Genomic DNA, 20,387 nt, shown 5'->3' with positions numbered 1-20,387 from the left:
GATGCCTAATGCTGTAAGATTTTAATTTGTGCAATAATTTGGGATGTGAAACAGAGTCGAAGGCCTTTTTGAAATCAATATAGATAATATCAACTAACTTATGCTTGTTAACAGCTGTGGTCCATTCATTTAGAGAAGCTAACATTTGTGTACATGTAGATCTGCGTTTTAAGAAGCCAAACTGATGGATATAGATTAAGTTATTAAGCAGAAGATAAGTTTTTAAGCTTTTTTTGATAATAGACTCCATAACTTTGCAAATAATACAAGTAATTGAAATAGGTAGTTGGAAGGTATGGAGGGGTTACCTTTTTTGAAGATTGGACAAACAATAGCGGTTTTCCAAATTTTCGGAATTTCACTAGTTAACATAGATAATTCAAAAAGGATTGAAAACGGGATGGCAATAGTAGTTGCAAGTGATTTTAGAAATATAGCCGGAAAACCATCATGTGAATTTGATGACTTAGATGGAAGGTTTTGAAGAGCAGATATAACAGAGTCGTAAGAAAAAAGAACATTCAGAGAATTATCATGAGGTGGAAGATCTAACACTGGTGTGGTACTGTTTTCGGAGACAAACACTGAAGCAAAATAGTTATTAGGAAGGGTCGATTTTCAAAATCATCAATACAAAGAAGGCCGTCAGATTTCACAAGAGGCGGAACAGAATAAAGACAGGTTGATTTGGACTTGACGCAGGAGAAAAATTGCATTAAGTTTGCTTTTTCTACAATGTTTTTTTTTCTAGCAATACAATTTTTAATAATTGCAGCATGGTATAAATAAGAACATGTCTATACAAAATACGTTTTTTGGACACTAATTTGTGCATGGCAAGAGGTTGAACATGGTTTATTGTAGAACAAAGTACTGGAACGTTAGAAGAAATAGAGGAATTCAAGACATCACAAATAGATTGCCAGAAGGATTCAACATCTTAGTTTTATTTGGCCAATATAAACCAATTTACATTTGGTAAGTCATTTTGAATCGAATTATAATCAGCTTTAAAGAAGTTGTGTATACTAGATTTTTTACGACTTACAGAATTCATCAAGATACAATTAAATTGGATAGTGCAGTGGTCATAAGTGCTTGTTAAATGAGGTGGTAGTATCCACATTTTGCACCGTTTTAATATTGTTTGTTAAAATGAGGTCTAGCAGATTGTTAAGTCTAATAGGGTCAACTACGAACTGGGTGAGAGCATTTACCGAACTTTACATTTATTGTAACTTACAACAAAAAAATCATGACACGCATCACCAAAACTAATAGGAATCAACCAGTTTATGCGTGGTAAGTTGAAATCACCTGTTATTACACAAGTAGAATCACACGTTGACAGAAGTATGCAAAGCAACCTGCACATGAATTTGGTTTTAGAAATAATTGATGCTGCACAAGGAGGGTGTAAACACACGTGAATCTTGTCTTGCCAAGGTTTTGTGAAACACTAACGTCAACGCAGGTAATTTCAGTATTATCAAGATTGTTGGGAATTTCATCCTCAATTTGAACCAAATGGATATCACTGCGTACTATTATAAGTGAGCTGCCACCTTTGCCATCACAGTCATGTCGGAACAGATTAAACTGTTGCCGTGTAACAGTAATGAATCAGGAGTGGTATATATAGGGACTATGGGTTTGGGTTGGGGCAACAACTTTTATATTTTTTCATTACTCTTTGCTTTCTTTTTCGGAAATAAAAAACATAACTTCAAGTCAGTATTTTTGCATCAAATGCTGATCTAAATACATATAAAAATATATATATATATATATATATAATAATATATATTTCTAATATTACCTTGTTAGGTTTACTGCCAATGATGACATTGACAAAAATGATATTGTTTTCACGTTTTAAGTTGACAAAAGTAAGTTCACTTGAAGCTAATTGAAGTTAATTGAGGAAGCTAATTAAGTTTAACGTTTTCTAAAGAAGCAACTGAATATCTAGTTTAGGGACAGTGGAGTGTACAAACATCGACTAAAGGTTTTGGTTTGGGCAGGCAGTCTAATAATTTAAAGAAAATTTTTTTTTAGTCTTTAAACTTTTTCCAGTATTCTTTTTTAATTTTTTCTTGGTAAAACTTAAAGTTTACCTAGCAAGTAGGTGTGTATGTGTGTAAATAATGTAACGTATGTACGAATATATGTATGTATGTATGTATGTATATATATATATATATATATATATATATATATATATATATATATATATATATATATATATATATATGTATGTATATATATATATATATATGTGCGTGTATGTTTGTGTGTGTATATATTTTTATATTTATATATATATATATATATATATATATATATATACATATATATATATATATATATATATATATATATATGTATGTATGTATATATATATATATATGTGCGTGTATGTTTGTGTGTGTATATATCTATATATATATATATATATATATATATATATATATATATATATATATATATATATATATATATATATATATATATATATATATATGTGCGTGTGTGTTTGTGTGTGTATCTATCTATGCATATATATATATATATATATGTATGTATGTATGTATATATATATATATGTGCGTGTATGTTTGTGTGTGTATATATCTATCTATATATATATATATATATATATATATATATATATATATATATATATATATATATATATATATATATATGTGCGTGTGTGTTTGTGTGTGTATCTATCTATGCATATATATATATATATATATATATATATATATATATATATCCCTCAGAATTAGAGTTGGCATTCGGCAATTCAGACCTAATTGCCGACCTCTAACAGTTTGAGGTCTTTAATTCATTGCCAATCTCATTTTATTTAATTCAACGGGCTGTGTATCTATATATATAAATACATTTACATATATATATATATATTGAGAGAGAGAGAGAGTTTTGATGGTAGTCAAAATGTTTCTCCTATAAACTGTAGCTTTAAAGAGAATGCTAATAAACCAGACCAGGAAAAGTTCAAAAACTTAAATAAAGTTTTTTTTAATAATAGATGGCTTGCCCAAACCAAACGCTCAGTCGATGATGTGGCACTTCCTTGTAACAGAAAGCTATAAGTTGGTCTATGTAGCAGCGCTTCCTTGTAGCAGCATTCTATAAGATAGTCGATGTAGCAACACTCGAAAAAACTTTCTAGTCATTATTATTGCGGTTTTTTAAAAAACAATATATTTAATGTATTTCTGCATTATTTTAATTATTTTAACTTTTAGACCACATTAAAATTTAGCTTAATTGTTGAAGTTGCTAAAATGTTGTTGAAAGAGACTTTTTACCATTAAAGTCTCTTTTGTCTACATTATGTGGATATCTATATACATTTATGTATATATATATATATATATATATATATATATATATATATACAGTACTGTGAATAAGTTTTAGACCACTTACATTTTTTCAAAAAATTCCGGAGAATTCTTCTCTAATATTTAAGTTTGTAGTTCTGAATTATAAACTTAAAACACATGTATTTCACACAAAATATGGAACAATTACAAACTTTGTAATGTTAAACTTCATAAAAAACTCTTAATATTTACTATGTCCTCCTTTTGCCTCAATCCTAGCCAATATTCGCTGGGGAATAGATTCATACAAGTTAGTTATATAATCCTGGGGTGTGTTGTGCCATTCTCTTTGAAGTACTTCAAAACATTCTTCAGCATTTCGGGGAGCATGTTTGACCTTCTTTCTGTCCAGGTAATCCTAAATATGCTCAATTATATTCAAAACTTGACTCTGGGGAGGCCAGGTCATCAATTCCAGTACTCCTTCCTCTGCCATTTCATTTAAACAGTTTTTGCAACTTGGAAATAATGTTTTGGCTCATTGTCCTGCTGCAGAATAAAATTATGACCTATTAGTCTCATTCCGGATGATACAGCATGGTGCCTTAGGATATCCACATAACGTTCCCCAGTGAGTCGCCCCCCTATTTTGATCAAATCACCTACTCCAGATGAAGATAAACAGCCCCAAACTTGTAAAGAGCCTCCTCTGTGTTTAATAGTAAGGTTTAAACACTCGGGCTGATAGGCTTCTTCAATTCTTCTTCAAACATATTGGCGTCCTTTCGTTTCAAAAATTTCGAATTTGGACTCATCGGTGTATAGACCCCAATTAAAAATAGCCTGGGCCCAATCTTTGTGTTGTTTTGCATATTTAAGTCGTTTTTCTTTATTGCCACACTGTAATAATGGTTTTGGAATTGCAACACACCCTCTTAATCCCAATTTAAGTAGGTGCCGTCGAATAAAAGAAGAGCTGACATTTTTTCCAGTTGCTCTGTTAATGTCTTTTGCCAGCTCGGTTGATGCTTTTTTTGTATTTCTTAAAGATAGAGTTTTTAAATATTTATTGTTATCTTTTGTTAGCTTAGGAGGTCTACCACTTTTCTTTCTATATTCAAGGGAGCCAGTTTCTCTGATTTCTGTAACAGCATTCTTCGAATACCCTGTTTTGGGTGTAGTTGTTATGACACATCGTTTTAATAAATGAACAAACAAGTCTCTCATGTTTCCTCATCAATTTTGTTTATTTATTCAAAATAATATATTCTTTCAGCTTTTCTTATATATTATTAAACTTAAGTGCGCTTTAAAAAAATTACATAGGAAAAAAATAGTAAATACGTCTAATTATACAAGTGGTCTAAAACTTATTCACAGTACTGTATATATAATTAATTTTTTGACGAGATTAAATAAAAATAACGACATACTTTTTACTACTAAAAGTTTCATGCGTTTTGCAATCATCAGGTAAAAAATACATACAGTTTGTAGGAATATTTTTAGGCAAAATTGAGTAAAACGAATTTTTATTTGCTCGTTTGTGAGGTTAGCTTACACCTAATCAAAATGAATGTATTTTTTACCTGATGATTGTAAAACACATGAAACTTTTAGTAGTAAAAATTATGTAGTTATTTTTATTTAATCTCCTCAAAAAATCAATTATATAGCTCTGGTATCTTTCATCAAGCACCAAGCACTCTTACTGGATATATGCACACAGCAAAATTACATTCATATATATATATATATATATATATATATATATACACACACACACACACACACACACACACACACACACACACACACACACACACACACACACACACACACACACACACACACACACACACACACAATGGTATATGTAGTTTATATGAATAATTTGTGATAAATATAAATGATTTATTTTAAAAGATTCTAAAAGTTAACAGTTTTTAGTTTCAATGCAGAGATGTTGAGTGGTCAATTAAGAAATTTGCAGTTAGGTCAATATATTGATATTGCTGCTTTGACAAATGCTAAAAGACCAAAATTGTAAGTTTAAATCTAAGTAAACTTTTTTTCACATTTCATTAAAAAAGAATTTTTTTTATTGCTTGCTTTTTTTTTAAGTTTGGATTGTGATGAAGAATGCTCGAGAATTGAAAGAAATAAGTAAGCCTATTGTTAAATAAATTTCATATATTGTATTTATACAGATTTTTAACAATCTAATATCATCCTTGGTTGTATCTAAGCTTTTGCTAGACATCAAATTTATTAGTTGGGGTTAAAGTGTGAAATATTTTAATACGTATAAGCTTCTTCAAATAAAAAAGGCTTACCAGCTTATTTCACTTCTTCAAATAAAAAAGGCTTACCAGCTTATTTCACTTCTTCAAATAAAAATGGCTTACCAGCTTATTTCACTTTTTCAAATAAAAAAGGCTTACCTGTTTATTTCACTTCAAATAAAAATGGCTTACCAGTTTATTTCACTTCTTCAAATAAAAAAAGCTTACTAGTTTTTTCTTTCTTCAAATAAAAAAACCAGCTTATTTAACTAATTTGAAAATCTTTAAATTATGAACTCTGGCAATATACCTTTAGGGTATACAGTTTTAAATCATATAAATTATTCAATGTTTTGGTTGTTTTTTATTTTTAACTTCTAAATTAAAATGCTTTATGATAAAATATTTTTTTAGAAGGTTAGCAGAGGCTCTTGGGATTGATAATAATGAAGGACTTTTTCAGCATGCTCAATATTCAACTTTTTTAAAAGAACAAGCAAAGTAGGTTTTCTAGAGATGTTTATTATACTTAAATATAATTTCAGTTTTTTAAAATAAAGTTTTTAAACTAATTTCACCTTACAAAATGTGTTGAGCTTTTTTTCTCCCCACTCCGATGCTTTGCTGTACACTTAAAATTTATTTTTTTATTGGTAAATGTTTAGCAAAACTTTTGAGTGTTTTACAATTAGTGCTATCCACAGTTGTTTAAAAAATTTGTGTATTTAATGAATCTATTTTAATGAATTCATTTTTTTAAATCTATATACTTGAGTTTTATTTTAAAATATCATTTTGTTCACTAACTTTTTTTCTTTTTTTTAAATTATAGAAGCCATAAATATAAAAAAAATTAAAACGATAAGAAGAAAAATAAATTAAGACATAAATAAAATAAAATTGAGATAAAATATAAGTTATATTAAAGAAATGAATTAGATGGTTTTTTTTGTTTTGTTTTTTGTAAGCTTTTGTGAGGTGAATCATAAATTTCATAAAAATTTCTTTAAGTTCATTGCTGTTATGTGCAGCTTTTGAAGATAATTTGTCTTTTGTGTTTGTCCTATAATAAAAAACACCAAAAGTTATACAATTTTTTTTTAAATTTTTCTTTCAATATAGTATTGTTCTTTTTCTTCTTTTTTTTAAATTTGCAAACAGTATAGTTACTAGGAAATAACAAATTTATTAAACAAAAAATAGTTTCAAAAAGTTAGAAAACAAATAAGACAGCAAAAGGTTATTTAAATAATTTGCTTACATAGTTACTAAATTTTTTTAGAATTTACTTTCTACATTTTTGTGAAGTAATAGCAACTTTTCTTCATAGTTTTCTCTTTAATCATTTTTTTTTTTAGAGTTCAATACCTATTTATTCAAATGCTAGAAAATTTACTTGAGAACTTAATTTTTAGACTAAAAAAGGTATTTATTATTTGAGATAAATTATTAATTTTTCAATTTCAATAGTTTCATTTTTTTAACTTATATTATATCAAAAGTTTTATTACTGTTATTGTAATTTTTTTTTGTTCTGATGTGTTTTGGCGATAATTAGTATTTTCACTCCAAAGCCTAGATTTTTATTTACTTTAGCATTATTTTATTTGAAATAAAATTTCAAGTTAAAATTTTTTTTGTAATAAAGAAACAAAAATATTTTTTATGTTTTAAGATTTAATTTAAAACCAGTGAAGTTTCGTGTAAAGTTATGTGGTTTTCTATTAGTTACAACATCACTATAATACGGAAACTAGATTTGATAGCATACCCAGTAAGCACAAGATGTTTAACACCTCTAAAAAACTTATTAAAGTTTTTTAACATGTTTTTTAAATATGTTTAACAGTTCTATGCTTTTGGGTATGCACCTCTTATATGTGTAGTTGTTTGCAAAATGCTATTTTACGGAGAATTTAGCTTCTTTGCATTTTTTTTTTTAATTGTACTACTTTGTTATGCTAGAAAATTTATTGCAAATCTATTTAAAAAGTTTTATTTGTAACAGCTTTTTGAAAGGAAATAATTTTTTTTTTGAAAGGAAATAATTTTATGAAATTTTTTTTCTTCAACCTTTCTGTAATATCTTTGTCTTGTATTTCTTTATGAAATTTATGATTTTTTTTTTTTAATTAAGTTAAAAAATAATTTTATAGTAACAAAAGAATTTTCATTAAAAAAATCTAATTGTTTTGGATGACAAAATCATTAAAATTTATAGTAAACATACATATGTTATTTATATCGTTTTAAATTTTCATAGCTTCTTATCAATGTTTGTGATGTTTTGTGTAGGGTTAAACTGATTTTGTGTGTTTTCTTTTGTTGTTGATTAACTTAAAAAATTAGCAAATTCAATATAAATAAGAAAAAGCTGAATATATTGTTATTATTAATTTAGAAGTATTTATTTTTTATCTCTTAGTTTTTGTTTGTTTTTTATTTTTCATTTTTTAGTCTTCACAAGAGCAACTCCATCATCCATTTCCTCCAATGAATTTAAACCAACGTAAAATTATTCATGAACTGGCTGAGGCATATAATTGTAAAACATACAGTCAAGATCAAGAACCTAACCGAAATACAGTGGTGGTTGCTACCAAGTAAATTGTTATAAAAGCTTTATATACATATATAAATTTTTTGATAATATTAGGGACCTGTCTAATATTTAAGGGACGAAGATTTTTCAATTCCAGTATTATTTTATTATATAGAATACATTTAGAGGGTGGAAGGAGGAATTTTTTTTTGAAAAAACTGTTTTCTAAGATACCCTGATATATATATATACACACACACACATACACACATATATATACATTAGGGATATGACTTTTTTGCAACCTACTAGGCCTGTATCGTAATTCAATGAACTTTTATGTAAAAAGAACGAATAGATGTTTCATTTTGACATATTTTGAAAAAAGGTCACCCCAAAACCAAAAAATCGAATTTTCAATAGGTACACTTTTGTACAGTAAATGAATATTAAAGGCTGAAGATGTTGTAAGAGTCATACTCCTGTTGTTATTTTATTTATTTATGCAACATGTACTGTGATATAACAAAAAACATTATGTGATATATAATTATACAAGTATTACAAAATTAACAGTATCAAAGCGTCTAGTACAACAATATACATAACTGTCTGTGTCTATAGGCCTACTGTGTTTAGTACATGAGTCACATGATGCTCACGTCTCATAAAGAGCCTAGCGCTTATTACTTAGAATGAATCGAAGTTGCAGTTTGTCTTTCTTTCTGCAGGAAGCATACAGGTCTTGCATCACCTTGATTGCACGTTCAGCTATCTGATTACTTTGTGGTATGTCGATGACGGATGGCTCTTTCTTCCAGTGATTTTTGAATGACTGCAATGCCTTTTTGTAAGGCTTCAATACATCAGATAAATTCTTGAAGTCATTGTCATTGTACTTTTGACTACTAAACCAATGTTCTGCCCACTCATATGAAATGAACCTGCAAACCTTCTCCAAATTCTTTCTCGCTTCAGGCATAAGAATGAACGCCAGAATGGCGAGAATGGCTCTTGAGTTCCATCTGGCATTGCTCATTTTAGGAATGTTCTGAAAGTGAATCAGAGGGAAGTTTCTTTGTTCTTCATAGAACCTAAACACTCTTGTTAAATGGTACAAAAACTTCATATCGTCTCTCCACCCTGATTTATCAAGAATTTCTACAGTTCCATTCACAAACTTATCCTTCAGTTCATCATACTTATTCAACAGTTCAGACACAAATGGGTATTCAATGTTTGGAGATTTGGTATCACCCCCAAGTTCTTCGTCCATCACAAGACGGAGAATCCTGTCTAGTACGTAATGCTGACAACCGATAAATTGTGGTATTGTGACACCCTTTAATTTAAACATACGTTGCAACTTCACAACAACTCCATTTCTCTTCCCAGTATTGACGTTTGTTGTATCAGTAATGATCATCTTAATTGAATTCCACAAATTGTATTCATCAATAAGTTTGGCAATTTTTTCAGCAACAGTTTCAGCTTTGCCATCTTTTAAACGCAGTGCATCAAGTTTCACGTCAGTTCTTTCATTCTGAAGTACAACTACCTGATATTCCTTATCATCTATTCGTTTGCCGTCAAAGTGTAAGGACCACTGTTCCATTTTAAGTTGTTGTATCATTTCTTTTTTTAATTTACCTGCCTCTTTGAATATGGACTTGTAAATTGCTGATTGACTTGGAGTTGGAATATCAATACCTTGTTGTGATAATACATTGCATATTTTAGCAGCTTTCTTTGTGGAAACTCCACTTGATGTAACCATACTTACAGCAAATTTACTTTTGTAGTGCTTTCTAGTTTTTTTCTGAGTGTCCTCATCATCGTCTTTATCACCGTCGTCGTCTTCATCATCTTCACTCTTACTTTTGCAGTTTTCAGATTCAGTACCACTGTCTGTGGTAGACAGGACTTGTGATGTGGAAGGTATTGCTGTTCCAGACTGGACTTTCCTTCTCTTGGAAGGGTGAATGGTTTCTTTACTTGCCACTTGTCCTGTTGAGTACCCCACCTGTCCTTTACTTTCTTTTTGTAGGTGGTATAGACGTTTATCTTCCGAGGATAACCACTGGCCATTCACTTTCGTGATGTCAAATAATGCATTGAGAACATCATATTTTCCACGCTTGACACATTCATCATAGACCTTCAGCACCTTCATAAGCTTTGCTCTTATCACTTGATCAGACACACGTGGAAAATTCAGTTTATTGTCCCACAATTTTGTAATTTCCTTAGAAATTTGGTCTATTCGTTCTTTTCTTCCTTTAACATATGCTCCGAGAAACTGGTATCTTCCTACGATCTGCAATTGAAGTGGTATTCTGGATTTTTCATCGAGTGAATGTTCTTCTACAGCCACGCTTCCTCTTCTTCTGTGTGACTCTTGAAATCTCACCAAATTTTTAGTCCAAGTCTTCTTGTTCTTTGTTACTGTGGTATGACTTTTCTTGTGAGACATCATATAATATTGTTACGACTTTACGGATAGCTGAGCGTAAATATCCGTTTAATAAAGTCGTTTAATTAATAAAATACTTTAACTGTATAGTAATCCAATTATAGTTCGATAATCCAGTCAATGTTGATAACAGTTCGATAATCCAGTCCGTATCCTAACGATAATGCTACAACTACTTATACTTCGTACACTTACAGCGTCTTTAGTTCGCTACAGTAGTTCTTTATTAGCTCAGTTACACGCAGAGTACTTCATAGAACTATTCACATTATCAACACTGAGCTCTGACAGCAGCTCGCTTATATAATTATTTAGAGCTTCCAGAATGTTCTACTAAGTTCTATAATCTTCTACAGTCTGTTACAGTCGTCTATATCACCATGGTAACACAATGACATCATCACATAACAATTCCAAGTATTTGCCGGCACACGGCCGTTTCGTTGCCATGGTAACGTGTGGCGTTATATTTATAAATTCATAACAAAATAATGAAATGAATAGAATTAAGCTGAGAATTAAGCTTAAGATTAAAACATCGGTCAAAAATGAATGTATAAAAATGGTAAATCAAATTTTTATTTTGGGGGTGACCTTTTTTTGTTGCAGAAAGCTATTTGGGCCTTTTTTCATGATTTTAGGTAAAAGTTCATCGGTTTATGATACAGGAAACATTTTATTTGAAAAAAAATTAAAAAGTCATATCCCTAATATACATACATATTCATTTACACAAATGCACACACATATATAATGTATATATGTATGTATATATATGTGTATGTAAATGCGGTAGTGGTGTAGTGGTAAAGCGCTTGCTTCGTAAGCGAGAGGTTCCGAGTTCGATTCCCACTACGTCCCTCGTAGTACTGCGCTCAACTTGTTTCTCTGTGCAGCGGCCTTGTTTGTCAAGGTTTGTGTTTCGGAGTTATAGAGTTGAGAGAGAGTTATAACCACAAGTAGCCTCCTCATCTGTAGTAACCTTCTTGGCCTTAAGGAGGTGAGTTGTTAAAAAAAAAATGTTTTTGTATGTATATATATATATATATATATATATATATGCCTATGTATGTATATATCTATATATGTATTTATGTTTATATATATATATATGTATATATATATATGTGTGTATATATATGTATGTGTATATATATACATCAGGCCTTGTTACGAGATTTCGCTGCGTAGCGAAAACGCGTAACGCATTTCTAAGTAACTCAACTCATCAAATATATTTTGCATCGTTAGAAGTTATATTGCGTCACTTGCGTCTTTTCAAGTGCTGCATCGTAATTAAAGTTATTTTATCAACATGTCAAAAATCATACAAACAGTTTGTTTTTTTCTCACTATTACAAAAGTTACAAATAAAATCTAAGTTCTTATTTAAAAAATCATTTTTATTATTTTTTTCAAATATGAACTAAATTTTATTTTGAAAAAAATATATTTTTTCATGAAACGTAAAATAATGTTTGTTTATTTTCTTATGATTTTACAGTTGGTTTTTGGTTATTTTATTAACTGTTAATAAATTTTTTCTTATTTATGTGAACTCATTTTAATAATGTTTTTAAACAAGAAAGAGTTTGTTTTGTTGTTTATCAGTTACTGATAACATATTCGTGATCATAATCTATTTTCATAAATTAAACGAATGTCATTAAAACTTTACGTTATTGAATTAACAATAAACAAAATATCTTATTAATAAAATATTTACATCAAAATAAATCATGCATTTTTTAAACTATTATGACTAAAAATAAATTTTATATTTGAAAGAAATTTATATATTTAATTCCTTAAGATAAAACTTAAAACACTTAATTTTTTTTAACTAATTTTTAACAACAACAAAAAAATTATTTAACAAACTGTTTCTTTTACAAAAAATCTATAAGTTTACAATTGCGGTTAAATGCTTTTACTTACGACTTTATTTCTTCTGAATAAACGTCACGTTAACGACAATCAAAAGGTAATTTAAATATTCTAAAAGATATAAGTTTTTGCGTAGCGCAAAACTGCTGAACGCGTAGGCAAATCGCCTTTTCGCAAGCAAAATGCGAGCTGCGTAACGCTTCTTAACAAGGCCTGATACATGTATGTATATATATATATATATATATATATATATATACACACACACACACACACACACACACACACACACACACACACACACACACACACACACACACAATGTATGTATATTTATACATACATTATGTGTGTATATAAAATAATAAAATGATTAATAACATAAACAAACTCTTTGTTTTTTTTTGTTTTTTTTTTGCAAAAAGTTTACCTCACTCACCTCATTCTACAAAAATTAATATTTTATTGCATGTTCTTTTTTTAACATAAGTTACTCTTTTTGGCATGCTATTGACCAATCTCTGGCATGTTGGTAACAGAATAGCATACTTTGATGCTTTTACAACCTTCCAAGATTCTTTTTGTTCCCAGGCTTTTGTTTTCTGTTTCAACTTTTTACAAATTTCCATAAATTTTCTGTTGGATTTTAATCTGTAAATTGTGCTGGCCAATTAAATTTTATACCATTGTTTTTGAACCATCTCTATCAACAGAAGCTGTTTGTTTTGAAAAAAAACTGTATACCCTTAAGGTAAATTATTATCTTGCTGAAATATCCAAAGCAATAACATGTTATCCTCAGCTATTATTTATTGAAGTATATAAGCATAAATATCATTTGTCATAATGTCTGTTAATAAGTAAATAGAACCAATACCAGATGACGAGAAAGATCTCCTTACCAACATGCTTCCACCATGAAATTTCACTGTTTTTTTAATATAATGTGGGTGAATGAAAAATGATTACCATTTAATCCAAAAATATAAAAACTTTTTGCAAACTGTTTTCTTAATATACAAATTAATATTATCATCTTATTTTTTTAATTATTAAAATACTTACATGTTTAAAAGGTAATACCTTCAACTTTAAAAATTTGAAACTGATCTTTTCAAATGTCTACAAAGCAAATAAAACATAACAAAAATTTTTTTTATTAAAGCATACGATTGTTAATTTTGGAAAGATGAATTTTGTTTTAAAACTTGTCACTAACACATTTTAAAATTATTTTTTTTTGCGTAATTACATTAAGTAATAATAGTATTAGTTAAAAACATAAACAAACGAGTCAGAATATTTCTCTTAATTAAAATGTGATCAGAACAGTTAAAAAAACCAAAAAAAAATTCTACAAAACTATCTACAAAGTTCTTCTGCATTTTTACTTTCAATCGCTAAAGCATCTGTATCTAGAAAAACTACTGTTTATATGGTCATTAAACGATATAAGAGCTCTCTATCTAACAAAAGAGCAAAAAGATCTGGAAGAAAGAGTGACTTTAAGGGTAAGAAAGCAACAATTAGTATTTGACAATTATTCACACAAAATCCTGGCTTATCAAACAGAGAACAAGCCAAAACGTATAAAGTTTTAAAGTTGTCAGGAAAGTTAAGAAATTTAACAATTTCAAGTCTTATCGAGCCATTAAATATCCAAACCAATCAGATATGCAATCACTGACTGCTAAAACTTGAGCTCGAAAACTTTGTGACGAAGTGCTTACAAAATCTAATGGCTGCATAATTATAGATGACAAAATGTACATCAAATGTGACTTCAAACAGCTTCCAGTTTAAAAATTTTACACTTCAATTGTTCGTGTATGTGTAAGCAACATGTATAATTTATTGGATAACTTTGTTAAGAAACTTCTCTTGTGGCAAGCAAAATGCAGCTGCGGTTTAAGATATCAAGCTTTCGTCACATCGTCAACTTTAAACTCGGAATGCTTGCAAGCTAGACTTTCGCCATTTTATCGCGAAGTCACGATGTCCCCTGTTGGTTCTGGCCTGATCTTGCTTCTTGTCATTGTTTTAAGAAGACCTTAAAGTGGTACAATTCAAGAGACATTGAATTCATACCAAAATGCTTGAATCCACCAAACTGCCCACAGTTCTGTCCCATTGAGAAATTTTGGACACTGCAGAAATTGATATCGTCAATCAGCATAAATGTTTTCTTATTTATTTGAAATAATGAAAAATATTGAAATAAAAAGCATTTTTATAATCTTCAAGTTTCTTAGATTAAAATAAATATTGAAGTTTTTGCATTAGTTTAATTATTTTATATATATTTTTTTTATTTTTTATCATTCCAAATTTAATGATTGCATGCTTTAGTAGGATTTGAACCCTCAACCAATGTCGATACAACAGTCGCACCTCTTAAGTGACATTTAATTAACCTAAGCGGTACACAAATGTGGGGATATAAGTAAAGTTATTAGCTTTTAACTATTAATTGAAATGCTTTTAAATTAAATTAAGTTTGAGCTATTAATTGAGGCAATTAATAGTTCAAACTTAATTTAAAAAAATCAAAGTTTATGCTGTTTAGTAGTGACAGAATTAGGTTTATTAGGCGCCCAGTAGGAGACAGATTTAATCCAAAATATCAGTTACCTACTGCTAAGCATGGAGCAAGAAATTTTATTTAGCAATGTTATTTATAGTTTGAGGATGTTTTATCACATAACAGGTATTATAGACCAGAGAGTTTATTTAAACATTATAAAGAATGTTATGCTGCCACATGCAAAGCATAAAATGACTTGCAAATAGATCTTACAACAAGATAATGATCCAAAGAATTGTGCCAGATCTGTTAAGGAATACTTTAAATCACAAAAAATCAACGTTCTTGAATGGCCTTCACAGAACCCGAATCTCAATCCTATTGAGTATCATTGGGAGTACATCGACCGACAATTAGTTGGTAGAAAAACAACCAATAAAGACCAATTATTTGCATTGATTAAAGAATGTTGGTATAATATTCCTCAGGATGTTCTCATTAAAGTAGTAGACTCAATGCCTCATTGTTGTGATGCTGTTTTAAAGGCAAATGGATATGCCACCAAATACTAAGTATTTTATTTAAACTATTTTATTGTTAAAAAATTGTTATTTGGTGAATTTTCATAAAAGCTTCGGCGTTTTTGAAATAACTATTAATCAAAATCAGTTGTTTCTAAACTTTTGCACTGAAGCTTTTTCAAAAAATAATTAGATATTAATTAACTGTTCAATTTTACAACTTTTGTGGTTTGTATTTTAAATTAAAATAATATAGAGCACATTTCGTAAAAATTTCAACTTATTTATGAAAGTTTGTGAAAAGTTATGCAGTAAAAACTGAAAAAAAGTTGGTGTTTCTAAACTCTTGCACACTACTGTAAATAAGCTATAAATGCATGTTTAGATAAGCAGTCTGACATAATACTGGTTCTTTATCTTATTTGTAAGGAAAACATGAAGATAATAATCTCCCTAATTAATGGCTTTTTAATCATGTTCTGTTTATCTATAATCACTTTGGCATCCTAAATATTATATTAAACAAATAAAGCACTTTCTTGAAATGACGTAATTAACACATTTATTACAAACATTAAATGACGTTCTTTTCTTACTACCAAAAGTTATATTTTGAACAAACAAAAAAAACAGTTTTATTAAGATAAAATGTCTATAAATTGCATGAACTTATCAGTAATGGATACAGAGAAATTACAATATGAATTTTATTGTATGAAAGATCAATTACATATTTAAGTACAAGATGTATGTGTATATGAATTTTTTTTAAATTAAAAAGTATTCAATAACAAATTCTACAATCTCTTTGATCTCGGAAAAGTATGCAGTCAATAAATTTGTAATTAAATGGAATATTGCTAAAGACATTTGAAAATTAAAAACTACAACAAAAGTAATATAAAGTTTACCAAAAAACTTGATTTAAGAAAAAGCTATAATACAAGCTTAATGAAATAAAATTAGTAATAAAAGAACTTTACAAATAGTATTAGTTGATGTACTAGAGACAAATCTGTTGACATGATATTTGAATAGGCAAGAATCAAACTCTTGGAACAAATAGCGAGCATGCTAAAATGTCACAATGAATATTTTTCATTTTTTGCTAAAACTGTGATTTCAAAAATATAGTTTAACTGGTATTAAAATCAATTAACAACTTAATTTGTACAATTATGATTTTTAATTTAGCAGTAGAATGTCAAGCAATACCAGACAATTTAAGTAAAATATCAAAAATATTGTAGAATTGCAACAAAAATACAAATAATTCAGAGAGCTGAAATTAGTTGAAGAATTAATTATTTAGATATTACTAGGGTTTCTCAATCAAGTATGAAGTATCTAATAAAACTGCAGCATCCATTGCTGCTTTAGCTTCTACAGCAGCTACTGCTGCTTTAATTTCTGCAACAGATGCTAATTTTTTAAACTGTTCTTTTGATGTTTTTGCTGATCACAACAAAATAAAATGAGGCAAGATCCAAATAATGAAAATCTGAGATGGAACTCAAAAAGTGTCAAGGAAAGATGATATGCAATCTTTCTTCTTTGATGGCTGAAAGAATTTAACTAAATACATGTGAGGTGGTAGTTAAATGGATGTATGTGACAAATGGGATAATTATACAAGTGGGATAATTATACAAGGACGGTAGCAAAAATACACTCTTTGCTACTGGATTTTTATCATAGCGTGACTATTTTTGTAATGAATTGGTCATTACTAATTTTTTTATATAGTGATGAAAAATTTGATTTACCTCTGCATACCAATACCATACCATCACTATAGCAACGCTAGGTATACGATATCTTCATAGGTATCGTTTATTTTATAGAATGCTAGTTTAATAAAAATTTGTTTGAAGTTAATTAATTGAATATATTTATTTCTGTTTATTTATAGTTCATTTATTTCTGTTTATTTATCATTGTTATAAACTCACGGCAAAACGATTATTATTGGATTTTTTTAGAGAATCTTTTATACCGCAAGTTAAATTGACAGCTTTAATTGAGAGAGAATTCAAACAAAGTCCACACCAATCGTCTGGAGTACAAACTCTAAGCTTAACTTTGTAGGTTTTTCAATATATTTTTGTTATTCAATCAGGGATCGTCCATCAAATACGCAACGCTAAATTTCGCTAATAAACAAAGCAAAAAAGATCTAGAATTTTCCCTTGCAGAGCCTTAAGTTATATAAAAAATAAAAATAGCGCGTTAAGTTTAATGAAAATCAATGTGTAGAAGTGCTAAGTTCTCCTACTTCTGCTTTTCAAATAAATTTAGCGTTGCGTAAGTTATGGACAATCTCTTAACATCTTTAAAAAAAGGTTTCAGTTAGGTTATAGCAGCAATCGATGTCATTTGTTTTCCATGATACCAAACTTAAATTTTATTTCTATATAAATCTTCAATGTTGTGGCATTCAGGCTGAAGTTTATTTATTAGTTAAAAGTACTTTTTTATAGGAGACCTTATTCTTTTTTATAGAAGACTTTTAGAAAATACTAATTAACTTCAATTTACAGATCAAAGTTGCTAATGCGTTGGTTAAACAACACTTACTAATCTATTTATATCCTAGTTATACCTTTATTTATATCCAGTTAATTTTTCTCTACATGAAGAAGTTATTTGCAAAGAGGCTAAGATTAAAAGGGTTTTGCATCTGAATTTAAAAGAAATTTGTTTTAATACAAATGCGGATTTAGGTATTAATGTAGTCCCCCCTAAATATGTTATCTAAAGTTGTCCACTAGAAGTGAATAACTTTTATGCAATTTTTTATGTTTTAAGATAGCACTGATATTTCGTTGATCATTTCAGTTACGGTGTAAAATTACCAATAAAAAATAATCCAATGAAAATATTTATTGGTTTAAGAGTAATAAAAAAACAAAATATGAGGCGAAAGTTATTGGAAATTTCACTATATTGCGTGTTTTTCGAAATTGTATCAAATCATCAGACTTTGTTACTAAGTATATAATGTTGTGTCAGCAGTGATCAAAAAAATTTTATTTAAAAAACACCGACTAAATTAAAAAAATAGAAAACCATACTTTGTTTTATTTTTTAAAGAATGTCTTAGTACACAATTTTGGATAATTTTTTTTTTATGGCAGTAGAAAAGATAAAAGTTATTGTAAATTTTGATTCTCGGCAATATTAATAATTTTTGGTCGATTACTATTATTTATAATAGTTACAATTATAGTTAAATTCAATACGATATTTGTTCAAGATTCAGTTAAATATAATATTATAAATTTAAAAGTAATAAAAAACAATTTATCTAAAATAAGCTGTATATTTTAAGTTTTTATAATTTTTTGTATAGCTTTAGTTAAAAAGTATTATAATACTATTATATATTTTGGAATTTTATATATATTTTTTTATCGTAGGTCTACTGCGTCTATGACTCATATACCTCCTATTGAAAAGCCGAATTATTTTGAAGATAGTTAAAAGTCTCAGTTTTAGTAAGATTTTTAAATCATGATTTTTAAGTAATATTCGCGTTATTCCAGCGGTTGCAACGACTTAGTTCCAACTCTGAAGTCGTTATTCGTGCAATGAAGACGGAATTTGTCAACATACGTTTAACTTTAAAATTTTGGATAAAGTTTTTTTTATATATGGCAATAAAAAGAATATTAAAATTAAAAAACGTTTTATAGAACATCGGTTGATTTTTACAGAACTGTTGTATTTTCATTATTAAACTTAATTTTAACAAAGAGCAAAAATTAAAAAATAATGAAGATGTAAATAAAAATATTAGGTTCCATTTTTATTTTGATGCTCTAAAGACTAATTTTTAATAGAATAGAAATAATTATTTTAAAAATTCTATTTTATGGACGATTTTCTTGCAAACAAATTTTTGTTTAGTGAGGGGGATTGAATATATTTGTCTTAATTCTTAATTTTTTAGCATTGTTAATACTTATTTTACGATGCTAATTTACGCTTATTTGTTCACGGTGTAAAGGGAACGTTTATATAGTCCATTTTTTAATTGCTAGGATATGAGAAATATTTTGAAGTATTTTTGATTTACGTTTTAAAAATAGCTTATTATTATTATTATTTTGCCTCTTTCTTTCTCACTATCTTTCATTCTCTTTTTCTCGCTTTGTAAGAACATGCTTACGTTGTGGTACTGTTGTTAAATAATCTTATTGGTATTTTGTTTAAATTATTTTCTTTAGTGATTTTTCTTTCTTTAAATGCTAACTATCAATGTTTTTAAATGATTGCAAGTTGTAAAAGAATTTAAACGATTTTTTAAATCTTTGAACATATTTCTGTAAGAATTGTGTCTTAATTGTGACATTTTTTTCTTTGTTATACATGTATTTATGTATATGAAGGTTGCATCTGCAAAACTCGCTCGAATCTGAGTGGATTAATAAAAAATTGAAGTTAATAATTTATTATTAAAAGCTTAAAACTTTTGTTTTGTTAAATTAGCCCCGTTTGGTAGTTATAAAAAACAGATTTAGGTCGATTTTTTTTTATTATTTGGAATGAAACTTGCTTAAAATAGTAGCTTTTGAATAGTTACTGATTTTGATAATGTTAGTTCGAGTGAATTTATTTGAATTTAAAACGTTGAAGAAATCATAAAATTTCACGTTAGAAGCGGTTTAAACGTTTCTGACGACGATAAAGCGATCGCAACAAATAAATTTTTTATTAACAAAAAGTAATTCTTAACTAAACCGTCTGATGTTGCGTGCGAAAACTCTAGGTCTTTTTTGCAGCATAATATA

At 28.2% G+C, this 20,387-nt stretch overlaps 1 protein-coding gene across 1 annotated transcript in view; it reads left to right on the top strand.

Annotated features, from left to right (window-relative positions):
• The window catches only part of LOC100203326 (transcriptional repressor NF-X1), a 51,145-nt gene extending 31,206 nt beyond the window's left edge, over positions 1–19,939 (top strand). The window contains exons 20-26 of the mRNA XM_065810969.1: positions 5,313–5,408; positions 5,487–5,528; positions 6,062–6,148; positions 7,006–7,072; positions 8,105–8,250; positions 17,577–17,678; positions 19,014–19,939. Of these exons, the coding sequence (XP_065667041.1) occupies positions 5,313–5,408; positions 5,487–5,528; positions 6,062–6,148; positions 7,006–7,072; positions 8,105–8,250; positions 17,577–17,678; positions 19,014–19,077 (604 nt within the window). The 3' untranslated portion in view covers positions 19,078–19,939. The remainder of the gene's footprint in view (positions 1–5,312; positions 5,409–5,486; positions 5,529–6,061; positions 6,149–7,005; positions 7,073–8,104; positions 8,251–17,576; positions 17,679–19,013) is intronic.
• Positions 19,940–20,387: the final 448 nt, after the last annotated feature.

The sequence above is a fragment of the Hydra vulgaris genome, chromosome 11 (assembly GCF_038396675.1).
Source record: "Hydra vulgaris chromosome 11, alternate assembly HydraT2T_AEP".
Lineage (NCBI taxonomy): Eukaryota > Metazoa > Cnidaria > Hydrozoa > Anthoathecata > Hydridae > Hydra > Hydra vulgaris.
The sequence above is the reverse complement of the archived record's forward strand: the minus strand, read 5'-3'. Positions and strand labels throughout refer to the sequence as shown.